At 40.2% G+C, this 26,315-nt stretch overlaps 1 protein-coding gene across 3 annotated transcripts in view; it reads left to right on the forward strand.

The window, feature by feature from the left end:
- Positions 1 to 1,983: 1,983 nt before the first annotated feature.
- Positions 1,984 to 26,315, forward strand: part of LOC131456254 (protein AF-10-like) — a 38,365-nt gene continuing 14,033 nt past the window's right edge. For all 3 annotated transcript variants that reach the window (XM_058624437.1, XM_058624419.1, XM_058624429.1), the window contains exons 1-11: positions 1,984 to 2,073; positions 6,730 to 6,828; positions 7,007 to 7,349; positions 8,120 to 8,338; positions 8,850 to 9,338; positions 15,143 to 15,303; positions 18,992 to 19,109; positions 22,383 to 22,464; positions 23,635 to 23,828; positions 25,638 to 25,787; positions 26,141 to 26,196. In XM_058624437.1, coding sequence (XP_058480420.1) covers positions 2,044 to 2,073; positions 6,730 to 6,828; positions 7,007 to 7,349; positions 8,120 to 8,338; positions 8,850 to 9,338; positions 15,143 to 15,303; positions 18,992 to 19,109; positions 22,383 to 22,464; positions 23,635 to 23,828; positions 25,638 to 25,787; positions 26,141 to 26,196 — 1,941 coding nt within the window. In that variant the 5' untranslated portion in view covers positions 1,984 to 2,043. The remainder of the gene's footprint in view (positions 2,074 to 6,729; positions 6,829 to 7,006; positions 7,350 to 8,119; positions 8,339 to 8,849; positions 9,339 to 15,142; positions 15,304 to 18,991; positions 19,110 to 22,382; positions 22,465 to 23,634; positions 23,829 to 25,637; positions 25,788 to 26,140; positions 26,197 to 26,315) is intronic.

Consider the following 26,315-nt stretch of genomic DNA (forward strand, 5'->3'; position numbering starts at 1 on the left):
AGAATTCACTTTCGCAATTCACAGAAAAAAGCTTGGAAACCACACGTTCATACAAAGGAGATGTTTCCAACTGACATGTAGTGAACTGAAGAAACTTCCTGTTGAGTTTCAGATTTTGTTCCCCATTATGACTTGATCAGTTGAGGGAGGAGACAAACACAAGATACAAGACCTTTTTTTTTTTTATTTCTGGATATCTGTAAGGATGGAAAAACAGGACAGAGTGTACAGTGTCAACACACGCACGCGCGCACGCAGCAGATGACATTTTGAGATGTTAACACACACTAATGGAAAGACTCATGCTGTCATATTGATCGTGTATGAATGGCTTTTGATGCCGGGGCATAATGTCATTAAGCCGGGATTGTATGGATGACAGGAATGCACAAGAGGGAATCAATGATGAAGAATGCAATGTTATTAGCAGAGAGGGTTTCATAAAATACCACTTGATGGATGTTTACGCCATGTTAGCAACATATGGTATTTGACTTGTCTCAGTCAGTCGCCAAATCTAATTTCAAACTTAAATTATCTGTTGTGTAGTCTGGACTACAGTGAAATTTCAATTTGGCGGTGGTTTCATCAAGACGATATAAGAATAATTTTCCTTTTGTTTCCAAGCAGTGTGAACGCTGTCATTGATGTGTCGGCTTAACGTATCCAATTATGTAGACTCGGTATTTGTATCGCACAAGTTCACATTGTTGTGGCCGTCTTCTGGGTCTGGACAGGACAAATCATGTTATATGCATTTAACTGTATGTCATCAGCTGCTCTTGGTGCAACTGGTTCAGTAAAGTTGGGTGGTATGTTGTTTCAAAGAAGAGATTTTCAGTGTTGTTCAGCAAGAGCTGTCAACATCAACTCTTTTATGCTTGCCAAAAAGCAGCGTGTTAACTTGAAAATTCAGATTTAGACCTTGTGTTTCTGGAGCTGGACTGAGGAGGATTCATCCAGGGTGCACTGGGGTGACTCTGAGTGAATCATTTGCCAAAAGAAACTCGATTCCTGATCACAGATCTCTACTGTAAAACCCCAGCCGATCTGTGTTTTAAACAATAATATGGCTGTAATTTGACCATGTACTCTTGATCACAAAAGATAATTAAATGAGAGCAAGCTGGTTTGTCCTACATGGATTGCCAATATCCCTCATAAGTGTTCCTCAGTGAACCTTTAGGTCAGGGGTGTCAAACTCATTTTTGTTCAGGGGCCACATACAGCACAATTTGATCTCAAGGGGGCCGGACCAGTAAAAATAGTAAAATAATAGCATAATAACCTATGAACAACAAGAACTCCTTTGTTTTTTCTCCTTTGTTTTACATTTAATGAAGGATAATTTTACAAAACATGAAATTTTTTGAGAAATATAAGTGCAATTTCAACAATATCATGCCTAAATTTACTATTTACACAGCACAATGGATCTATAAAGGCACAAACATTTAGTCACAGGTATCTGGAGCATTTGACATTACGTTTAGATCAGTGTGAAATTTTTAACAAAATTGATCCTGTGGGCCGGATTGGACTCCCTGGCGGGCCGGTTCTGGCCCCCGGGCCGTATGTTTGACACCCCTGCTTTAGATCCATGTTTTGGCAAAGGGGTTTTAAAATGACAATTAAACAATGTTTAAATTACTTCTCCTCACTCCTAATTGTTTTTTGTGGTTTAGTGATGAAGGTTAGGTGCAAAAAGGGCCTTTTTTCTACATTGGAGCTATAGTGCCATCATGCATTGTTTTTATTTAATATTCATACAATCAACATTTTTGTAAATGCTCATGATAATGTTTCTGACTGTTTTTGGACTTTGAGTTGCCTTCAGTTGAAGTCAGACCTTTTTTTTTTTTAAGTTTTATTCTTTCTTTTTTTTCTTATTATTCTTATTTTTTTTTCCAAATATATATATTTTTTAGTCTCTTTTCTGTGGACTTCATCCAGTAACCTGGAGTTGCTCTTTACCTTTTTAGCGAAGGAGCAGGGGCCGTGGTAGTAGGTCTCAAAGCTTAAGTGAGCTCTTCCTCTCAATGTATGGATTTACCCCCAGAGAAGGACATTAAGGTAAGACAGCCATCATCAGACCTTACCCTCTCTCTGCCTCAAACAAACAAACGTCCTCACTGTTACATGTTCACTCACTGTGGAGGGACAGGCCAATATGCAGGAGAAACCATTAATCGATCATCATTGCCAGTGGCTTTTATATCGTTGAGTCTCTTTATACACATATTTTATAAATGTTTTTTGCTCTTTTAATTAACAAGGAAATTAGATGTATACTTAAGACCAATGTTCACAACAAAGTAGCCTTGTACGTTTTAGTGTTGTGTGTGTCAAATACTTTTAGAATAAGTATTTGGTTTTTTATTAAGAAACAATGCTACGGAGATCAGACTGCACGACTGATGTTGACGTATGACTGAAGAACACCTTCACTGTCACCAGTGATGGCAGCCTCTGGCGAACTCATCAGTGTGACTTAATCAGTCGTGCGTGTTACCAGAACATGTAATCACAAGCTGCGTAAAATCAGAATTTACAGGAGGTGTCAGGTCATGCGTAAAAAAAATGTTTTGTCTGCTGTAAAAAAAACAAAAAAACCTGATGTATAAAGATATATATGGAATTTTGTTTTGCATTCTACAAATATTGTGGACTTAATCAAATATATTAAAATTAAGATTTTCTTGAGCTTTGTGATTGCAATTGTATTATTGCAATCACCATTATTCTGAATCTGGCAGCTTTTGGAAATGAATGAAAACAGCATATTAGAATTGAGCATTTTCTGCCGAAGACACAGTATTTGTTGGTATTTAATCCTTGTTTGATTACAGCACAGATTTGTAGGTACACGATTAGATTTTACTCAGACTAACATGTTTACAGTGACACTCGGAAAGTCCAACTATTGTCTTTGTCCGGTTAAAATTTGACTTTTATGATGCATTTAAACGCACTGAGTGACTGTAACTGTCTCCATTAATGGCTGGATGGAATGAAGGGGAACCCACCAAAGTTGGTGCTGGTGTGAACTTTTATCAAGTGCGTGCAGAACAAACAGAAGACGTTTGTTAGATAAAATGAAAAGAAAACATACCAAACTCCCCGTGTGTATGGTTCAAGACAAAACGCTGCAACAGACAGTTGTATACCGTTACATCTCAATCAAGTTTGTTCACAGTTACAATCAGTCATCAAAGACACTCTCCATCTGTTCCTGATATTTATGATGTTCTACATAATGCAGCTGCACAGTGCACCCTAAGTGCCCTGGAAAAATCAATTTATGAAAGGAATGCTTTAAATCTGCAGTATTCAAAATATCACAAGAGGCTGCTGTAGGAAAAAAAATCTCCACTGCAAGCTCATTGGCTGCTTTTTTTTTTGCAGTGCTATGATTAGTTTTGGGTCAAATCATTTCACAAAGCATCTGAATATCAAATAAAAAGATAAACAATATCATTAAAACTGAACCGGACTGTATTTTGCTGATAAAGATCTCTCAGGCCAACTCAATCGTATGATTTATGACGGTAACTGTAAGTAAGTAGGGGGAAAAAGTCAGATGCACAAACATGTTTTTATTTCTGTCATGCCAATGCACGTGGGCCCTTCTCTTTCTTTCTACAAAAAACTTGTAGTTTACAAAATGTACACCATCAGCCAATAAAAAGTCAATAATAATCCGTAACTTTCTGTAACACAAGGACCTTTCCCCCCTTTTTCTTTCAGGCTGTTCAGCCAGATAAATGACTAATTTATGCATTTCATAATAGCCAACTTTGCAGCTTTTGCACATCATCATCCATATTTATGTAAAAAAAAAAAATCAATGACTGTTTTTATTTAAAAAAAATACAGAGCCTCGTATGACATGTATTTTAGATTTTTGACTGAAGCAGACCGAGACTCAGTAGTGTGTGTGTGCGTGAGTGAAAGAGAGAGCAATGCTTTTGTCCATGTACTTTGGTCCCACTGCCCCTGCCTTTTGTTCATACTGCCTGCCTCACTCACTGACAGACACACATGCACACACTCAATCGACGTTGCAGGATCAAAGATCAGTGAGCTTGCGCGTGTGTGTGCGTGTGTGTGCGTGAGTGTGCGTGCGTGCATAGCACATGCATTTGTCTTGTGGTTTGGAGGCTCAGATGTAAACCCACCTCATGTTAGACCCTGCAGTCAAACTACAGCACGGGCTAAAAGATCCCCCACACTGGCTGCTCAGAGAAAAGCGCCTGCAGGAAACATACACACACAATGGCTGGTCAGAAATCCTGCAGGAAACTGCACAGGGGAATTCCTGCCAGGTCAGGGCGGATTATTTTCCCCCCTACTTCCTGTTCCTTCGTTTCTCTCCATCTTCCCTCACCTTTCGCCACCCACCCACCCCCTCCATCCCTCCCGTGTCAAGCCCCCTACCCCCCTTGTTTTCCTCCCGAGGCCATTGTGTTGAAATGTGAAGCATTTAAAACACATTAACTTAAATTAAAAGGTGATGCTCTGCCCGTGCTGCTTGCAAGTTGGTCTAAAAATACAGTTAAACTGAAATCAGCGTTACAACACAATATTAATTGTATAGTTTTTCTTTTGTAGATAAATTAAAATAGTAAAGGAACCATTTTCTGATTTTCCTTTTTATCTTTATTATTAGTTTCATATTTTTTTTATTTTTTTTACATAAAAATAATGTAAGAACGTTACGATGAAGTTAATAATATTTATTGGTATATGTTTATGAGCAAAATGATCAACTCTTCTGCTGTGATTCAGTGTCTTATCTATAGTCAGGTTTCCAGACCCTATATAGAGTTGCGGTTTTCCCAGTCCAGAGCCCCAAGACGAGCAGTCGACACTGACGGAGAGGATTCTAGCACACATTGTTCAGGGGCCGTGTTGATAAATAGACGGAGCCCTCATCCTCCGCCACCACTCATATTTACCCCACACAGTCTCAAAGAGCTTTCAGACATGTCAAATGATCAGGCTGCTAATGGTCAGTGACAGAGAAAGAGGGGAGAGGACACGCTGAAAGGATTTGTGTCTCTGCCTGTATAATCAATTGACCTGATTGATAAGATTGTGTCAGGGTTACATTGTGTGTGTGTTTTGTTTCCCACGCCCGGTGCTATGGGTCCTTGTGTGTGTGTGTGTGTGTGTCTCTCAGCCTCTCCATCAACACCTACATCTGGAATGTTAATGAAAAACAACAAGGGAATCCGAAAGAATTTAACTCTGTTTCTCTTTGTGTCTCTCTCCCTTTTGCCTCTCCCTCTCTGATATCACTTCTTATTTTTGTAGAAGATGCTGTTGATTTTTCTCTTTTGGTAAAATCCCTCTATACCTTATGTCTGTAGCCAGTTTGCAATGAGACCAATATTTTAGTGGGATTGCTGAAAAGAAATTGGCCATTTTTTAAATGCAATTTTAAGCAAAACTGAAAATAAACCAGCAATAGTTTTGATAATCCTTCAACTAACTTGCTTGAAAGACATTTTAGCATCTTTATTTTTATAATTTACCCTTTGTGTTTAACCCTAAATCAAAATTTGGGTTTTGCGCTATTAGCCTAACATAAAATACAATTCACCTCACTTTGCCTCCTCCGTTTTAAAAAAGAATCGTTAATTGCACTTGCTGCCCGTTTGGAAGTTTACATCATCGACCCACAAATTCACACGTGAACCAAACTCTGCAAACGTTTTCCTTCTAACCCCAGAGTGTCGGCATAAGCGGAAGCTGGCGTGCGGAGGGTTTACAGCGAGGCTGTGATCTCCTGATTTGGCTGGTGATGTCTGTTAACCGCCACACAGAGGAAGTCTGGCTTAACTGTCACCAGCCTCCATGCAGTCACTCCCCAACCAGGCCCTTTAGGAGCGAAAAGAGGGGGATGGGCAGTTTCAGGTGGTTCTGAGTTGTCACAACATTAAGCATCACTGGCTCGTTGCATCTCGTAATGTCTCCCAGGACCACTGCATATTTTCTGCATATATCTTAAATGTGTGTCTGTCTATGCAGATACATGCAAGAGCCCATGATAAACTGTGTGTGTAAGTGCTTATGTGCACCTGTATACTTGTAGGCACATATGGAGAGGTGTCGTGGTGCAGGGTGCACATGTGAGGTGTAAATGCGCCGGCACCCAGTCGCCACCTCAGGCGTGTGAGATGCGGGTGGCGGAGTGTGTGTTAGCAAGGTTGTAAATTGAGCTGTGATCATCCGAGGAGGAAGATATGATTGGATGAAACAATGAGACCTTGTGCGCTTCATCACTGGGCACTTAGACACACTCGGCACTAAACTGCAGCTGAATTCCTCCTGTCCTCTTTTTGTCGCTCTTCCATCACTCTCTTTGTGTTAGTGGATCTCCACGCTTTCATCTCAGGCTGAGCCTTTGAAATGTAATGCTCCCTCTTTCTCTCTGTTTCTCTTGACCAAAAACAAACACACTTACACATGCGTGCGCGCACACACACACTCTATCCCTCTTCATTGTCTATATTCTAATAATGTTTTTTTTCCCCCTCTCTTTGGCTGTAATCTTCCACAGAACACTTGAGTTTTTTCCTGTTTTTCCTCATGGTTTCATTGTGCACATGGCTGGATATTTCTCTCTCCCTCTGTCACCATTTATTACTCTCTTCCCTGTACCATGTGTAAAGCAGCATCAGCCAACATTTCACTTTTTTTTTTCCTCTTGTTCTCCTTATGCAGAAACACAAGGAGCGAGACAGGCACAAACCAAAACACAAGAAGACCTCTATGGACATGTCTCCATCCCTTGTCCTTCCAAACATCATGGTTCCAGACAAGGTGAGGGCATTCATTTACTCCTGTCACTGGGCAGGAGGATCTGGTTTGCTTGGAGTTACCTTTGTTGCTATTCTTCCATGTCATGTCCTCCTGTTGAAGTTCTTCTCATGGCTCCTCTCCTCCCTTTCTGTTCAACCATTGTTGTTTTTATATTGTCCTCCTTACCTTCCACCTCCAGACCTACAACAGCAGCGGTGGCGGCACAGTGGGAGGCGTCACCTCTCTGCCTGCCTCCTCACAGAAGCGACTTGATGATGGCACTGCCCGTTTCACCACCGCCAACTTCCAGGAAGTGTCTTCTGTTCACCCCGGTGGCAGTTCTAAAGACAGTTTGGCTGCAGACACTGGAAAAGTGGCGTCTGAGGTGAAGAATAAGAAGAATATTGGCGGAAATCACTCAGTGGGACAGAGGGGTGGCCGCAAGTCTCTCACCTCCTCAGGGAAACCCCTTCCCTCTGCCATGGTCACCATGGCAACCTCCTCCACATCTGCCTCTGCCTCCACCGGGCCTTTCCACCAAGGTAAATTGATGACTCCAAATGGTCTCGTATGTTAATTTTCCCACTGTAGGGAATTAACCCAGCAGTTAGAAAAATGGAAGCACGGTGACAAATCTTGTGGCGTAGACTAACTATTGCAACTGCAGCACAATTCAAATTACAGCCATGATATTAAAGCACAAACAAGAGTGTGATGCATGTGTTTCTGTGTTTGTGTGTGCGCGCGTGTATGCTGTGTCATTGGCTGCATTTTTTTGGCCAGACACCAGACTTGTAGTGTTTGCCCCGTGATAAGAGTGTTTGTCTCGACTGCCTCTGGCTCCTGCAATGTCTCTATTCCCAGACAGAGTTGCCCCCCTACACACACACACACACACACACACAGATATACAGAAAAAAGAACATGTGTGGAGGTCAGGGCTTGAATAGAGTCATTGCTCATACCAAGCTCCTGTGTTTTGTACTATCAGTACCTTGAACATCCCTTGTTGGGAGTTTTTTTCTCAGTCCCCCTGTTACATGGGAGGACTACAGGATGAGGGATGCCTGACTGACTGAAGAGCAGATAGAAAGCGCAGAGCAGATAAAGTGCTTAATGTGGTTATCTTGCTCCTGCCGCTCCCATGCCGATGGCAATGAGAGACGTATGGAAACTTCTAAGCTGTTTCCTCTGTTGCCTCCTCCTCTTACTTTTGGTCTCTTTTGTCCGTCACATATGTTCTTTCCTATCTTCACTTCTGTCTCCGTGTCTGCTATTGTTTTAATTTTCCGAGTGTCTGTCTTTCTCCCAGGCCTCCTGTTGACCAGTGCCAGCAAGATGCCGTCTGCCCCTTCCTCTTCAGACTTCCTAAGTTTCTCTGATTCATCGTTACGTCCCGGGGGTGGGACTACCTTCTCCTCCCCGCCGTCTTTCAGCAGTTGCCTTGTAAAGCCGAGCTCAGAGGGCGGAGCCTCGGAGGGAACTACTACGCTTTTTGGCTCTCTCATGTCTGCCACTACAGCTTCTGCAGGTGAGAAAGCTTTGAAAAATACTGACAGTTATGATAAAAGGAGGGTCCACAGACGACTGTCAGTTTAGTAATGTTTTGTTTTAGTATTGCTTACATTTTAGTCGCACGCGAGTGAGAGGCAGCAGACACTACAGTCACACCATGCTTCCAGTGTGAAACAGGCCTTAGAATTAGTCATATTTGCACACACACACACACACCAGTGGATTTTACTTCTGCATTTAACCTATACTCATAACACCCATGGTTGAACACAAGAACTGGTTGCAGCAACAGTGAACAGCACGAGTTTTCTAGACAACACAATTCATTACACTTAAAAATAATTGTCAGATTAAACCATAATAAAACAACAATTTGCTTTAATAATAATTTGCTAACTGACAAAGCAAACCAATGTGCTCTTTTACTTGTTTCCTTAATGCCTCTCAGTTCCATAAACTGCAGCAAAGCATCAAAAGACCTGAGACATTATGCTTAAATATTCTGCTCCGCTTTCTTATCATTGCAGTGGGTGGGAAACTATACGAGAATTCCCACAGTCACACAGCGAATGAGACGACAAGCCTCAGTGGGTCTGCTGGATACAAACGGCCCCAGCCCACCAGCTCAGGGCCAGGCATCGTTGGAGCAGTGGCAGGAGGAGGAGGAGGGGAGGATGGGGTGAAGAAGAAAAAGAAGGGCAACTGGCGAAACAGATTTGGACCCTGCTTCACCACGGATGTGAAGCTCTCCGAGCCAGCGCCCTCCCTGACTCTCCCTACCTCCACGACAGCCAATACCTCCTCCTCCCCTTCCTCTCCTTCCTCTTCTTCATCCACGACGCTCCCGGGCCGGCCAGGCTTAGTTTCCAGCAGTGGATTAGGAGTCGGTGTAGGAGGAGGAGGAGGAGAGAGGGGGCTGGGGGTCATGGGTGTCGGCGGTGGGATGCAGAAGTCCCCGTCACTTCTCAGGAATGGGAGTTTGCAAAGCAACAATGGCTCCACAACCACTGGAGCAGGTGAGGAAGACACAAAAAAGACAACACACACACACAAACCTCAACAGTGTTTCTTAAAAACCTTTGAGTTCAGGTTTCACTGATCCAAGAAAGAGAAATCTCCTCCCAGATTCCCCTGTATGTCCTCAGAAATGTTAATTATCTTCACAGTTTAGCTTTCACAAAGCAAATAAGCAGAAATTAATTATTGTGGGCAGAAAAAATGAGTATGACTATTAGATTAATTCAAGATTTATTAGCCCGTTAAACAAAAGAGGTGTGCTCCTTTGTGCTCACCCGTGTCACGTGTGAGCCGAAGGGAAGTGCCTTACGAGTGGCATTGTTGTGGCAGTTCTTTTTTTTCTTTCTTTTTTTTTAATATAGATCCTGACTTTTTGATTTTTTTCTGTGTGGATTTTTTTCCCTCCAAGAAATGCTGATGAATTTAACAATAGATTCCCCCTGCGCTGGAAGGTATTAGCATTACTAATCACAGACAGCAAAGATTTGACACACCTTTGTAATTGGCTCCTTGTGTGCGTCTGTGTGTGTCAAAGTGCAGGTCTATGTGTTATTTTCTCACACACGTGTAAGTGGCGAGAATGTTTTTTTTTTCTTTTTTCTTTCTCATCATGTTCAGTTGCTTGGCAACTGTCTTTATGCTTTGGAGTTCCCCTCTGCTGATGGAACTGGCTCCGTACAACCCACACATCCCCACTGCTCCCCTTTTCTTTCCAGAATAACTACCCTCCTTTTGTTTCTCTTGCTTTCTCGCTTTCTTACCTGCATTCTGCTCATTCCACAAGTTCTCGCCCTCACCTGTTGCTGCTTATGTGTTTGTGAACGTAGTAACAAGTGCAATCCAAATATACTGTACTTGTTTCAGTATGATGCACATTTAAAAAAGGGTTTTATCACATTAGCCAAATCTCATGTAACAGAATATTAATTGTTTCTCACATTAAAAAGAGTATTTATTTTTGTAAAAGGGGTTCACGTACACGTGTGAGTACTTACACATCACACCCCTGCACGATTGCGAGTAAAAGGGAGGAAAACACACCAATAATTGCTTTTCTATTAATTACATTGACTGTGGCGGCCACCATAGTCTCATTTGTTTCCGCTACAGTTTCATCATTCATTCATTTTTATACATTTCACACGATAGTGCAAAAGATCTCTGACTCTGGCTGTATTGTACAGGTGTGCTTTGTTCTTTCCCCTCTTGTCACTGTGACTCTATTTTAGCAGTTTCTTCATCACAGTCTGACTGTGTCGTATCACAACATCCAGAAAGACATGCTAAACATTAGAAAAACTCCACTTTAGTACTCGCAGTCGTCAAAACTCTTATTGTCGGTTCATGATTTGTGACTTTTTTGTTACCCCGTGCATTATGTGACAGACAAGCGCTGCTCCCAGAAATACAGTACAACTCTGGACATTCCAGACATTTACCCAGAGGAGCGACGTAAATGTCTGAATAGGTTAAACTGACAGTTAAACAGTGTGGCTAGAATTACATTCCAGGATACAATGTGGTCTCTTACCGTTACTCGCAGTGTGTTCGCAGGTTTAATTATTCTAAAATATCGACATGTTTCTCAAAATGTACAAAATCTTTTCAAATTCTAAATATGAGTCAATACTTGACTGATTGAATTGGAGCATGTAAGTTGTTTTTCCTTTTCGCTATGAAGTTCTCGAACTACGTGTGTGTGTTAGTAAGTTGTGTGGTTGCTAAGTAACGACACACAGATCCTGATCAAAATCTTTTTTTATTGGCTATGATATGGCCGTCTAAATTGAGGAGACATATTTTCAAATATACACACAGACATGAACTTAAGCCCATAGCAATTATGTTGTAGTATATACATATGTCACTTTACTCCTTTCCGTGTGACTGAAAGAATACTGTGAAATGCTTTAATTAGACATTTTTGATTTTCCTGCAAATTAAATCATTGTGTCGTTGCAAAATTACTGCAAGCGACGGTGTTTGTATATTGCTACGAATATTATTATTGAATCGTGTATGCGTGTTATATTTCTGAAGATTTAAGCTGCAATGTTTACATTTTGAATATATATATATATTTTATATATATATATATTTTATATATATATATATATATATATATTTATTTAACAGCAGTGCTGTTGTTAGTGTTTTGTTAGTTATTGCACAACTGTCGAGTTTTTGGTGCTTTTTCCCCTTCAGCAGTGGTGGCATTTGTGACCACATCTGGTAAAAGAAGATAGGGCAAACGTCTGTGAGAGAGAGAGAGAAAGAGAGAGAGAGAGGGAATCATGTTCTTCGTACTGTAAATATTTAGCCAAAGGTTAATGCAGGGCAGTAATGGGGAGGATCTTGTCCCCCCCACCATCCTGTCTGCTGACTGCACCACGCTGATTGATAGATAGTTAGGTTGATAGATATTTGTTGGGTGGGTGCTGAGGCAGGGGGTTAGATTTTGGCTAGGTTAATGTTTGACTGCACGGGGGTCACTGATGGGACGGACAAGCTGCTGGTGGGTTTTGGTGTGTGGGGGAGGAAAGATGTTGGATGGACCTGAATTTACTCAGGCCAGTGTGTGTGTGTGTGTGTGTGTGTGTGTGTGTATGTGTATGTGTGTGTGAGAAAAAGAAACGGTGGTATGAGAGAGAGAGGAGTGAAAGATGTTTATTTTAGTTACAGATTTATTTGATGTTTTTCCATTTCCGTTCTATCTTTGTTGCTCTTTCTCTTTTCTTGGTGAACATGATTATGAGCGTTTTGGTTTAATGTGGGGGGTGGGGGGGAGTTGTGAAAAGCAGGGAAATATTCAGTGAACATAATTTTTCAGTAAAATAACAAAAATAATGCTTTTTTGTTACATTTGAAAACCTGCATTTGTTAGTTTTACCTCCCTCCAAACACTTGATTTAACATGTAGTCACATTTTGTTGTAACTAGTAAAAGCATTGTCTGCAGAAAGAGATTTGTGAAAATAAAGATGTACAATTTTACTTTTTTTAAAAAAGATACTGAATAATTTTCCTGAAATTTACAGAATACTTTTTTCAAATTTACATTGTGTTCATTTCTTAGTTATTTTAAATGGTCTTTGTATAAGTGACTGCAACTCAGTGACAGTCAATATGCTTGAGAAGTGCTTAAAAATATTTTTTTGTGAATTTAAATAGGCGTAAAACAATTATTTATGAAACGGTAGGATTAATAAGTTATAGTGGTAAAAGCTGTAAGATAAACAGGACCCACACACACAGAAAACCCTATAAGCAACAAACTATTTTTAAGTGATCACGCTTTCATGTACTTGGCAAAATGTATTTTCTTTCTTTAAATAACATATTTAGTTTAATTGTAAAGGTGCTGGTCTTCTGCTGAAAGTCTGCAAATGACATGGCTTTGACACACACACAAGCACACACACTCTCACACACACACTGTCATCCACTGCCCTCTCTGTAGCTCTGCTCCTTCCACACGTTGCTGTGATGCTTGAATACATTCCTTTATGTCTTTAATGGTAAACATTTTCACACATTTCTGCCCACACTTTATTTGAAAAGTAGGATGACATTTTAATGGGACATTGGATTTAACCCTTCCTAAATAGAAAGCATAAACATAGACTGTCGAGATAACATCAGCTTGATTTAATCAACGTGGATATTTTTTTAAGCTTAAACTCGTACTGAGGAATAGAACAGGAACAGGAAGGTCGTGGCGATGGAGGTAGTTGTGTTTTAGGGGCATAAATGATATTGATCACACAGCTCTTTCTGTGTGTGTGGGTGTGTGTGTGTGTGTGCATGCGTGTGTAGTAATAAGTAAAAAACTGGAATATTTTTGTTTTGAAAATGCCCCTGTGTTATAATAACTGTTTATTTTTCATTTACTAATTCTTAAAACGTGTTTTTTTTAATTTATTTTTACCTTTGGTGAAACCTCTCACACTGTGATTCACTTCAGACCCGAGAATCCGCAGACATGCAGCTTCAAGGTTTTTTATTTTAAAATAAAATAAAGAAGTGTAACCAATTTGCACATTCATTTACAAGTTGCATGAAGCCTTTGCCTTAAAATTATATATATATAAAATAATTCCTGTAAATGTAAAAATTATCTTGTTTCAAAAAGAAAAATAATTATTTATTTATTATTTAATTTAATTCAAACACACCTTATGGTGCTTTCAAATATTGCACACTCTGGACACTCACATGAACATCTGTGTTATTACATGATGATGTAAATATTAGAATTAGAATGTGAACCAGTAGTTTCCTCTTGTTGCTCCTTCTGTTTTTCACAAGCTGTTAAACTGTTGGTTTGGCCTCTAAATGCTGCAGCTAAAGATCTCGCGGGAGCACACGCCCTCTGAGCCTCTGCAGACCTGCTTTGCGTATCAATTTTTCTGGTGCATATTACAAACTGTTATAAATAGTTTGTAGGCCCATGTAGTGCTTCTCTCTCACTCTCCCTCCCTCCCTCCCTCCCTCTCTCTCTCTCTATCTCTCTCTCCCTCTCCCTCTCCCTCCCTCCACCCCTCCCCTCCTGGCACAAAGATCTCTTGTTCCCCCAGTGAATGTGTGCTGCCCTGAGCCATTCAGGCTTTTGTGGGCTGAGGGGCCCCCTCCTCCCCACCACCCCCCACCCCTCCTCTGCTGGGGTCAAAGGGGGGCAGGGGCAGGGCTTATCCCTGGTTAGTGGGTGAGCACTGGGGTGAGAGAGCGAAGAGAGAGATAGGCAGAAAGAGAGTGTGTCCGACAGAGAAAAGAGATAAGAGCCTGAAGCATGCGTATGGGTGTGTGAAAATAGAGCAGCGTGTTTGCATAGAAGATATAAAACTAGGTTAGACTGTGTTAAGTATAATGTTCATAATTTTTAACATGCTTGGTTAAATTTCCTGAATTGGTTAAAAAAATTCAAATAATTTTGTGTGTAGGCAGAGAATGTGTAAATTGATTTTCCTCTTCTTTTCCCCCTGTCCCCCTTTGTAAAAGTGTCACACGAAAGATGTGTGTCTTTCTGCCATTTGAGTCTTTATTTAATTTGTATCTATATTTAAACTCAAATTATTTATAGCTGAAGTTTTTATTATAGGATAATTACATAAAATTGTATTTATCAGTTATAATGCTGGACGTTAAATACAATAATTATCCCAATATATTTTTGGTGAATACCAATTTAACAGTTAGTTATCAGTATGATGTAAATTCACTGTGCAACACACTTTATTTGGTGTTTATACTGTATTATATTATTGTTGTTTTTACTGTATATGTGAGTTGCAAACAGCATACTTTTTTTGTCCTAAAAAGAAATTTAAAACCACAATTAACTTGTTTCTTCAGCGTTCATTCAAGAGCAGAAATTAGCCTGTAATTATCTGATATTTATCGCATATTCTATTTTCTTTTCTTTCTTTTTTTTTTAAATGTTTTTACTCCACTATTAAATTTGTAAATCTGCAGCTTTTTTAAAGCCGACTAATCATGTTATTATTTAGCAGCTTGTTTATTGTTCTCAACACCTCTCCTTGCTGTGAAAAGATGTTCTGTTGCTGTGGTAATAAAAGAAAAATCATTAAAGACTTGTTTAACTGGAATTATAGATGAGGTGGATGTTACAATTTGGACGGCAACATGTTGTCTTTGTCTAACTGTAATAACATATGGTATGATTATGGTTTAGCAAATGGTGACAGTGACACTCAAAGATAAACTGATTTCTTTATAAAGCGTGTCATTCAGTCTCAATTTTCATCAAGTATGACACTCTTCTTTCCCCTGATTTTTCCCTACAGGTGTTTTCTCGGCTAGTGACGGGTCATCGTCGGGAGCAGGGGTGGCCGCAGTGGGCGGGCCCACCTCTGAGTTGTCACAGCAACAGCAGCCCACACCCTCTCTAGCCCCTCCCTCTCCGTTCACTGCCACCGCCCCGCTTACTAGCACAGCCTCCACACACGTGAGTTCAAAAACAAACCTGTGCTGAAAACTGACGCTTACATGAGAACACACACACACACACACACACACACACTTTGTCCGTCAGTTCACCCACATCTCCCGTATCTTTGATCTAAAGTGTAGGAACACAAATAAAGCTAAATAAAGCTCTTTTCACATCACATCTCTCAGCACTGTGTGTGAATTATGTGTAAGGTGTGTGTGCTTATCTTGTGTTATTCTACAGCTCATCTTCATCATAGCGTCCGTGTCTCTGCAGCCTAAATCAGTTACTATTGACCCCAACTAAAGTAATGCAATTTTATTTTTTACGAATTTACAGCAATATACAGAAAAAAATTAACCATAAATAAAAAGAATAATGTAGTTCAGGTTATAATCTAAAAAAAATCCTGGTGGGGAAAAAACTGCTGGATTATATAATCTTTTTATACACACTCACTATTAGGCTTTCCATGAATCCATGAAAGTGGACAGTAAAAAAATATTATTTCAGAGGATTGTGAGTTTGTTGTGGACGTTAAATGATTTTCACCACGTTTGACCACTTCAAACGTATTTACGTCATTAAAACACCAGCTATGGAAGCAACAGTTTGGCAGGTTTATCCACATCAGAATAAATTGTGCAGATTTTTTTGGACCAAAGACTGGAATTTTTTTTCTGCTTTTACAGTTTTATTGTTGAAAAGTGAGGACGTTAACTGTAACTTGATCAGTCACCCTGTGTCTCATAATCACTGCCCGGTCACTTAAAACAAACACACAAAAACGGCTCTTCAATCACTGACCCGAGTAGCCCCCCCCCCCAGAAAAAAAGGAAAAAAAAAAACACGCAATGTCCACCAAACTCTATTTTTCTGTGTGTGTCCACTCACCGGCCCTCTTTCTTTCCTTCTTTCTTTCTTTCACACACACTTTTTCTCACCCTCGACCTTCCTTCTCTGTCCCCTTCCATTTCTCTTTTCTATTTTTTTTCCTCCCTCCGTTGTCCTGTGATGTAATGACATCTGACAAGCACCACAGTAGGGATGGAGGGATAGATGGAGGGTTGCAGGGGTTGGGGCTGGTATTTGTGTGTGTGTGTGTGAGTGTGCATGTGGGTAGGGGTGGGTGGGTGGGAGGGCTGGGGGTTGCATTCATGCCTTGAATTGGCAGGCCTGGCCTTCATCTTCCTCGTTCCTCTCTGTTCAGTACATATTATAGAAGACAGGAGGAGGCCCAGGAAAAGCACAGGATATCACGCCTCTTTGTAGCCAGGATTTCTGAGCTTGTGTTGTCGATATTTTTGTGTTGCTCAAAAGTAAAAGTGAGGCTACTTTTTTGCGTTGCATCACATGTTTTGTGCGCGCAGAGTAACTGACGCCTGAATCTGCAGACATTATGCAACGACAGAGGGATGACAGCATTAGGGTTCCCCTCTAGTATGTGTGGGTGCGTGTTTGTGTGCATTTGTTTTTGTAGTTTTTTTAGTTGAATAGCAGACTTTCAGCCTACTGTTATTGGCCATCAGCCCAGGCCAGAGAAAGGGAGTCAGAGAGAGAGACTTTGAATGAAAAATGAATGTAAATGAAAAATGAATGTTGATGGGAAAGGGGGCTGGATTATGGCAATGAAGGGAAGGGGGAGGAGGAGGAGGAGTAAGAGAAGGGTTATCTAAAGATAAATCTAAAATCATTGCACTGTGGGGAGAGGACGGAGGGAACAGGTTGAATATAACATTTTACCCAGATTGGAATTTCCCGGATGTGTTCCTAATTTAATTTTTTTAGATGCACCACTCCTTTAATGTGTAATAGGAGAATATATCCCCCGAGATTTCCAGAGAAGACGAGCCAAATATGTGTTTACCAAAGTCTTTTGTGTTCAGTATTTTTCTTTGTGTAGATGATTTTTAGATTTGTTTTCCTCGCTCAGATCTTAAACATATATAATTATTCTAGTTTTTATTTAATTAAAAATATATCACAACCCCAACTAATATATATATATATATATATTTATTTATTTTTTTACCTTGAATAAAATAAAAATTAATGTCTGCATATACAAAATTTACTTTTGTAGAAGAACCCATTTAAGTGGCTTTATTCAGTTTTCTGTGGCGTCGCATGCTCCAGTTGCAGTTTTACTTTTTATAGTTACCAAAAACAGTCAGCCATTTTGTACACCTGATTCTGCTCCTGGTGCTCCATCGTCGGTCTCTCACCCTCTCACCCACCCCACCCTTCACTCCACAGCCCTTATTTGGGAAATGCCTTAATTGGATTAAACTCTATGCATCAGAAACACTTTGTCAGTGTACTGTCACCAAGCCACTGTGTGTGTGTGTGTGTGTGTGTGTGTGTGTGTGTGTGTGTATGAATAATGAGCTTCATAATTTGCTATTTTTATATGCAAATGCAGCTCTGTGTTGTTATATTCACGTCCAGCCAAATACGATTGTATGGCATGAAGTCATTTGTAGTTGTGACTAAGTGGAATCAAAATTAAAGATTGAAGATTTACAGGCTCTGTAATTAAACTAACTAACTTTCTGCCAAAACACACACACACACACACACACATACATATGTATATATATATAGTTACATTGGTTGTAAATTGCTGAAATGATTAATGTGGAATCGTAAAATGAAAAAAATAGAAACTAAGTAAATTATATTTGATGGTCTAATTATCAAGCAAAATTATGAAAAAGTATACCTTGGCTTCAACTAAGTGAGAGAATTTGTTGTTTTTTCATGTATATAGTGTAGAGCTGAAACAATTAATCGATTATTAATCTATTGCTAAATTAATCGTGAACTATTTTAATAATCGATGAACCGGTTTGAAGCTTTTTTTATGATTTAAACAAGATTTATGATTGTTTCAGCATCTTAAATGTAAATATTTTCTTTCGTTTCTGTGCTCCATATAACAAAGAAATCATTAAAAGTGAATCATTTTGGTTTGTGGACAAATCAAGACATTTGATAGACCAAGCGATTACTCGATTAATTGACATTAGCCGTATATAAAAAGAAAAATGTAGTTCAGGTTTAATCTAATAAAATCCTGGTGGGAAAAAACTGCTGGATTATGTAATCTTCTTATACACACCCACTATTATGCTTTCCATGAATCCATGAATGTGGACAGTAAAAAAAAAAAAGAAAAGAAAATCAACCTTGATTTATTTCAGAGGTTTGTGAGTTTGTTGTGGAAGTTAAATGATGAACCTCATTATTTCCAGGTTTGACTCAAACTGTTCAACTTTTTTTAACGTCTTCTGACATTTTATGGACCAAGCGATTACTCAAGAAAATAATCATTAGTTGCAGCTCTAATATAGTGTTGCCAAGTTGTGGATCTGGAAATTTGTTAAAAAGCATTTTTCTCTTTGATGTTGTTTCATATGTATAAATTAAATTTATTCCAACTTTCAAAATAACCTTCCGACACATCTATAATAAAAACTAATCATAACAGTAATAATGCAATAAAATACTTGTGAATTAAAGTCCCTAAAATTATATTAAGCCCAGAGTATTTTGTTCCAGTTGTGTTATTGGAGAAGTTGTAAGGATTCTATGTAAACAAAAAAAACTCTGTCTGTTAAGAATGGGTAATATCTATCACTTAAATCACAGTGAAATGTTGTTTCTCACAGTGACTCCCCCACTCATCTGTATCTGTCCTCAGGTGAGCGGTCTGCCAGGGTCCGTCTTCAACCTCGCTCCCTCTCACATGTTCGGTAACAGACTGAACCCCAACTCGGCCATGGCAGCGCTCATCGCCCAGACCGAGGCCTCACCAGCAGGTATGCAAACCTACTTCTATGTCAGTGTGTGTGTGACACAGAAATATGCATGTGCGTCAGAGTGAAAGAGGGAGATAATGGATAGGTCACGCCCCCTTCAGTCCCTCAGAGAGGTGAAGGGTCAGTACTCAATATTTTCAAGCTCCTCCCACTTGGCTCGGGTTACACCCCTCCTCTCTCACCATTAAACTCTGTCACTCATACAAAGAAAATACAATTCATGAGCTCATGAATGTAATTAACATGCAAAATGATAAAAATTCCCTCTAATTTGTTTCCAATGTGAGAGAATAAAGGAGTGTTTGTCAACATGGCAGCGAGAGAATCTGAGGAGGTGGCCAGGATCGTGGTTCGGGGACAGGAAGTGTTGTAGAAAGGGCTTGGTGGTTTGTTGTCTGTCCAGTGCAGGAGCTGATGAGGGAGTAAAGTGGTGGCTTTAGTAATCAGAGTAGCCACTTCCTGATACGAGACATCTGGCTGAACGGACAGGAGAGAGACGCGAGAGAAAAAGCGTAGAGGAGGAGGAGGAGTAGGAAAGGAAGGTTGGTAGTTCCTGCTGCCGGTCAGCAGTCATCAGAGCCAGATCCACTGTGACCTGCAGGTCAGCTCACTAATCAGACTGAATGACAGACAGGCACAGGGAGTCTCTCTGTATGTATTTCCTGGAAAAAAAAATGGTTTGGTTTTAATATTATCACATCACAATTTACCCCCACTGCAACTTCATTTGTGATGTCATTATTTTTAATTCAAGTTGCAGTTTAATATTGCTGCATTATATATTTTAAAATACACACAAGACGAGATAATGTAATACAACGATAAGTACTTAAAGATACACATTCTTTCCAAGATGTGTAATACACCTTTTTTAAACTGACATAGAACAACAAATAAATTGCAGCCTTTGTGATTTGTATTGTTTCACGTTGCTAGTTATGAATGATCAATTTTTATTGTTACCTTTTTACCCCTAAATTGTGTCAGGAAAAAGCACATTGATTTAGAGCTGCAACTAACGATTGTTTTTCATAATTGATTAATCCATCGATCATTTTCTCGATTAATTGAGTAATCATTCGAGTAATGTTGATCAGTGTTTGTCAGACGTGGAAATGATGATTTTCTCAAATATCAATACAAGTTTTGTCCACAAACCAAAATGATTGAATTTTTAATGATTTCTTTGTTATATGGAGCAAAGAAATGAAGAAAATATTCACATTTAAGAAGCTGAAACAATCAGAAATCTTGTTTTAATAATGAAAAAAGCATCAAACCGATTATCAGAATAGTTGACGATTAATTTAGTTTTAGTAGTAATTGTTTCAGCCCTACATTGATTATTTGACATATATTAATTTTTTATTATTATTTTAATCTCTGAGGACAAATGTCATAGTTGTGGAGTCTACATTTTTTTAATGTCAAAATTATTTCTTGGGCACAAGAAATAATTTTTTTTGTCCTAACACCAATATAAAACCTCATTTGAAAACTGAAAGAAGATCAAATTTGAGTTTTGCTGTATACACAATTACTCGATTATCGCAGTTGCTGCAGATTAATTTTCAAAAGATTAACTGTTGCGTTCACTGTCCAATTGTCTCTTCGTGTTTATGAAAATAATCTCTATGCAGTCCTAAGAAATGTCCGTATATTCTTGCAGCGAGGTTGCACACACTGTTCATAAACGGCTACACAAGTTTCAAGTCGTGTTTGTGAGCCAGGAAGGGTCACGTAAGCACAAACATGCAAGGTGTGCATGCATGTGCTTCTGTGTTTGTCGCTGGTTTACTTTGGCAGCCATTTCTCTTTGCTTTTGAGTGTCTGGAGGGAGGTGCCAGGACGGAAAGTGCCACGAGAGAGAATGGACTTGAAAAAGAAGGCGAGTGAGAGACGAGAGTGGTGACCCGGTGGGGGTAAAAAGCTGGAATTGACTGTCTTAAGTAGAGGGGAGTTTGTCTGACTTGTGTAAATGCAAAAGTGTGCATCTGCGTGTGTGTGCATGTGTGATTCATTACTCCCACTGAGGGAAATGAAAAGAAGCGTCTGGCCATGGGCCCAGAGGGGGGAGAGAGAGAGAAAGAGAGAGAGAGAGAGAGAGAGAAATTCATAGTCAGTTTGACTGAAGGCTCGTTTGTGAAAGAGATACAAAGGAAGAGAGAGAGTTTTGTGAGCTGCTGAGACTCAACTGTCACAGAGTGTCCGCACCACACACACACACACACACACACACTGAGAGTGCAACTTTTCTCTTTGTATTGTCCGTCTGTCCACATTCTGTTACCGGTTTGCTCTAGGGCAGCAACATTTATTAATCAATTAGCGATTGACTAATAAATGAACTGCCAAACTATTTGGTTTTGAGGGCCTTGTTTATGTGGAAGCGTGTTCTCTGATTCCAGCTGTCTCTCTGCCTTGCTGTCTTGCCCTGTATAAATCTGAAAACAGCCACGGTGTGTTTTAGTGTTGATAACAGCTTTTGGATTTACTGTAAACCTGATGAAGTGTTTTATGGCAGTAAATTCATACCTTGGTTTGTTAAGATTCCTTATTAAATTCCTCATTAAATGCAGGTCTGAAGACTAAAGTCTGGACATTTGTATGTGACAATGTAAATGTCCAAATGTTGCCCTAGTGATTTTCCCTGTGTCAAATATTCCGTAAATACAGCAGGAAAAGCTCCTGAAAAATTGTGGGTGAGTGTCTTTTTGCTTATCTGACCCAGACAGATACGTCTGTACTTCAGATAAAGATTAAAAAAAAGATAAATGCAATATTCTCATTAAAAAAATAATCTTAAATTCTTAATCAATTAATCCATTTTCTGTTCAGTCATAATTGTAGTTGATCTTTAGTGCAGGTGTCATTATGCTGCTAATGTTTGATTTTTTTTCCCAGACCACTTCATCCACAAGTGGTTTGATCAACTTCTCAGATAAACACAGGAAATGATGTTTATTTTGTCTACGTCACAGTCAGACACACAAGTGTTTTCTGCTCATTCTTTCTGTTTGACAGCACAAACCCAACATGTATAAATGAGCACAAGCAAACCTCAGCTGTGCTAACACTCAGTGAGGTGTTCAGAGACAGAGCAGAACACAGAACACAGGTTTAAGCAAGTTGCACTAAATATTATGCACAAGAGGTTTTTTCTTCTCTTTTTTTTGTTTTTTTTACATAAATGATCTGAAGATGATATCTTAGTGTGGAGTGGTTTTAAATGTCCATTTGATTTTGTGTGTGTGTGTGTGTGTGTGTGTACAGATCAGGAGGTGGGAGACGGCAGCAGCAGCAATGTTGGTGCTCAGGGCTTCTCTGTAAAAGCTTCTCCCAAGACCACCCCACGGTGAGTACATGTGCTCCCTCTCTCTCTCGCTCTCTCTCACTCGGATCCCCCACCCTCCCAAATCCCTCCTCATTTTTACATTCCTCTCTGGCCCCCCTCCGTCACCCATCCCCCCTCTCTGCTGGCTTGCCGTCTCCTCTCTCTCTGTCTCTCTCTCTCTCTCCCTCCCTCCCTCTCACACACACAAACACACACATGCGCACACACACTGGCTTTCGCTCATACCCCCACAGGCAATCCTCGCTTGCTCAGCCAACGATAACTTGTGTTTTTGAAGGTGGTAACCATCCTTCAACTCCAGTTAGATTTTTCCCCTCTCTCTCGGTTTAATCACACATGGAAGGACAGTCCTGTGATCTGCAGCATCTGCGTTTGGGAATATTTGCATGGATGTTCCGGGATGGGAATTATGACGATACCGTTCCACTTTTGCTTGTTTCTGCTACTTTATGGGATGGATAATTTCACATGAGGAGGTTGGTGACATTATTAATCAAGATCACTGCAGCTGCAGGATTCTAGATGTTGAATTTGTGGACAAATAATTAATGTAGCGATGGCTGACATTTCATTTCAAAACAGAGTGTTTGTTTTAAAGTTGTGTTGTAAATTAATTTGCTTAAACACTCAAATGTCAAAGTTAATACATCAGATTTGTTTTGCATTTTTGTCAGTTGACACTTAAAAGCAGCATATTTACTTTCATACATACATTTGCATTCAGTAGAAAAACATTGCGCTCCCATTCCTTTTTTTTTTTTTTAAAAACAACATTTTCCTCTACATTACGCACCCATCACTCTGTCCTTTCTTTCCTCTCCTGTCGTCTCTCATTTCTCCTCATTCGCACTCAACAGACTGTCTCAACACACACACACACTGTGATTTATCGCAGTGAGACAGGCCACTTCCCCTTCTCTGTCTATCTCCCTCTCACATGTCCCCTTTCTCTCCCCGTCTTTCTCCCTCTCTCTTGCTCGCTCACACACAGACAGAAAGCCTGGCCCCTTTTCATTAAAGACCACTGTAACAACAAATTGATGTAGTTTTATAGCCAGCAGTGTCTATGTTTGTCTGACGTTTATGTTGGGTCGTTAATCTCCCTATTGACCTCTCTATCTTTCCCTTTCTATCCACGCTGTCCCTCCGTCTCTCTCTACGTCCATTCAGCTCGCCCATTGGTGGCCTGCAGATCCGCTATGACTCTTCGGGGTCGTTGCCGGGGCCGGGTATGGGGTTGCTAGGGGCAGGGGGTGGCGGAGGCGAGACCTTGCTCCCAGTGGCCACCAGCATAGAGCAGCTCCTGGAGAGGCAGTGGAACGAAGGACAGAGCTTCCTGCTGCAGCAGGGAGGCCAGGGAGATGGTGAGTGTACACTGACTAAAACAAGAGAAACACACATAGACATAGAAGTCAGGATTGACTGAGAACTGGACTCTGATCTCTGTTACTAAACAAGTACTATTTTAGTTTTTTACTCTTGAGAAATATAAGTATTTTGATATAAGGAAAGTCAAAGTTTCTTGAGTTACTCACTTTTTAGATACAGTGGACGAGGGTTTCATTTAATCAGGAACAATCGGAAACAAAAATGCTGCATTTGCAAAAAAAAACTTTCTCATTACTAAGCCAAGTTTTGGTTTGGCTGGTTGTGTTTATCCAAATAATTAGTATCTCAGGTAAACACAACTTCGTCTAGTGCTAACGCTAGAGCTAATTAAGTTCATAGTAAAGCCCACTCCAGTAGCTTGAATGATGTAACATACTGTACATGTATTTTCAGGACTTTCATTTCAGTCATACCACCAAAATTCCTGCAAATAAACATGATGAGAAGGTTTTAATCAGTCGATATTGATAATTATTGCAATTAAAGGTTAGATGGGTATAGATTCAGCTTTTGTTCCTGGCTGAAATGTAAAGAAACCAGTCTTTATGGAGAGAAAACGATAAACACTGAAGCGTTGCGCAGAAACGAGACGAAACAATTATGTGTTGTGTCTCGGGCCTCTTTTACACGTGGCATTAGAATGCGTTTTCTGTGATCAGATAGCGATCGGCTAGCGCTTCACAACATGCATTTACTGTACGCATGGTATTGACATGCACCTCCAGTGTCCACATCAAGATCCGATCGCTGTCCAAACAACAACAACAACAACTGGTCAGGCGCTATGCAAATGCATTCTGATCACAATGCCAGGTGTACAGAGAGCCTCAGAGTGTGCTATTGTTTGCACAGTGAATCAACATTGTGTGCGTGTTGTGTGCGTGTTTGCTTGTTATCTGCTCCTGCTGTGTCTGTTGATCTCAGTCAGTTATCTGCCTATCTGAACATTGCTTCAGTGATCAATAATTGCAGCCTAGTTATTAGAAAGGTCGTCCCTCTGCTGGTCTGACTTCCTATATCTGCGAATCCTCCCCTCCTGACTGAGTTGTCCTTGAGCATTGTGCTGAGTCTGTACAGGCACCGGGGTCACTGCTCTGTAGCTGATCTTCACCTCTGACCCCTCCCCCTCCTGTAGAGTATATCTGTCTAATCAGTCACTGGCTGTGTGTGTGTGTGTGGAGGCTGAGCAGAGCTGAGTGGTTTTGCCTTTGGCCCTTTTTGAAAGTCGGAGCACTTGTGTTCGTGCTTGATGCTCGATCACTCGTGTTCTTCTCCGTCCCTTAAGTGTAACACTTTATTTTTAGAATGTGGGTGAAAAAATGTTCACGGACAACTTCGACGGGGTTGATTTGTGTTCTCATTTGAGGGGGAATTTTCCTCAAACTCCACAGACCACAGCAATAACTGAATGTGAATAGAATATATGTTTTGTGATGAAATAGAGAGCAGAGAATTGTTCACTTGTCCTGTTTCCTGCAATCGTCATTTAAATATCAACGCACCAGACGCACGTGTCTGATTGGTTTAACTAATCTTATGCTGATGAATGAGCCTAATGTTGTGCCCTAATTCTCCTATTATGAGTTTGACACATGTGCATTAGTGTATAGTAGTTTATACTTTAGTGGTATATCATGTGGTAATGCTCCATCTTGTTTTAAATTCTATAACACTTTACTGTTATTCAGATAATTTAATATAATTCAGAAGCTTGACTTGAATTTCACCTCAAATTACATCTACACTCAAATGTATGCTCATATCTCTCTGTGTGTGTCTCTCAGTGGTGGGAATGCTGAAGTCTCTCCACCAGCTGCAGGAGGAGAACAGGAGGTTGGAGGAGCAGATCAAATCTCTGACCATGAAGAAGGAGAGGCTGCAGCTTCTCAGCGCTCAGCTCTCGGTGCCTTTCACCCCCTCCACAGCCTCCTCAGGTATGACTGACGATTGTTTTAGTGAAATAAATACAGCTAGCAGAGTAATCCGCAGACGCAGTGGCTCGTCCCTTTTGAGAAAGGCTGAAGCTGGCGGCGTGATAATAAACACATGTGTACACGTAAACATAGAGCATTAATAGGATTTGCACACAAACAAAAACACAGATGTTGAAGCTTTGGTGTTTTATATTATTCTAAGCAGCATATTCTACAAAAACATTCAAATTGGGCCTCCGCAGTTATGTTTATCTATTAGTGACTGAATAAATAATGAATAAAAAATAACCACTAATTGCGGTCTGTACATTATTAGAAACAAGCGATTTAAATCTCTGCTGTTTGTGTTGCAGACGTGAAAGGAATCCAGCTGGGAGCCACTGACTCATCCTTACCTATGGCAGCTCAGGTAAATACAAACCAACAACGTGTGGTTGTCTTAGTCTGACCTCAGTAGCTTCTGCATCAGCTCACGCAGACGTTACAGATGTGTTTTAATGATTTACCTGACAAAGAGTCCAGGCATGT

Source organism: Solea solea, chromosome 1 (genome assembly GCF_958295425.1).
Source record: "Solea solea chromosome 1, fSolSol10.1, whole genome shotgun sequence".
Classification (NCBI taxonomy): Eukaryota; Metazoa; Chordata; class Actinopteri; order Pleuronectiformes; family Soleidae; genus Solea; species Solea solea.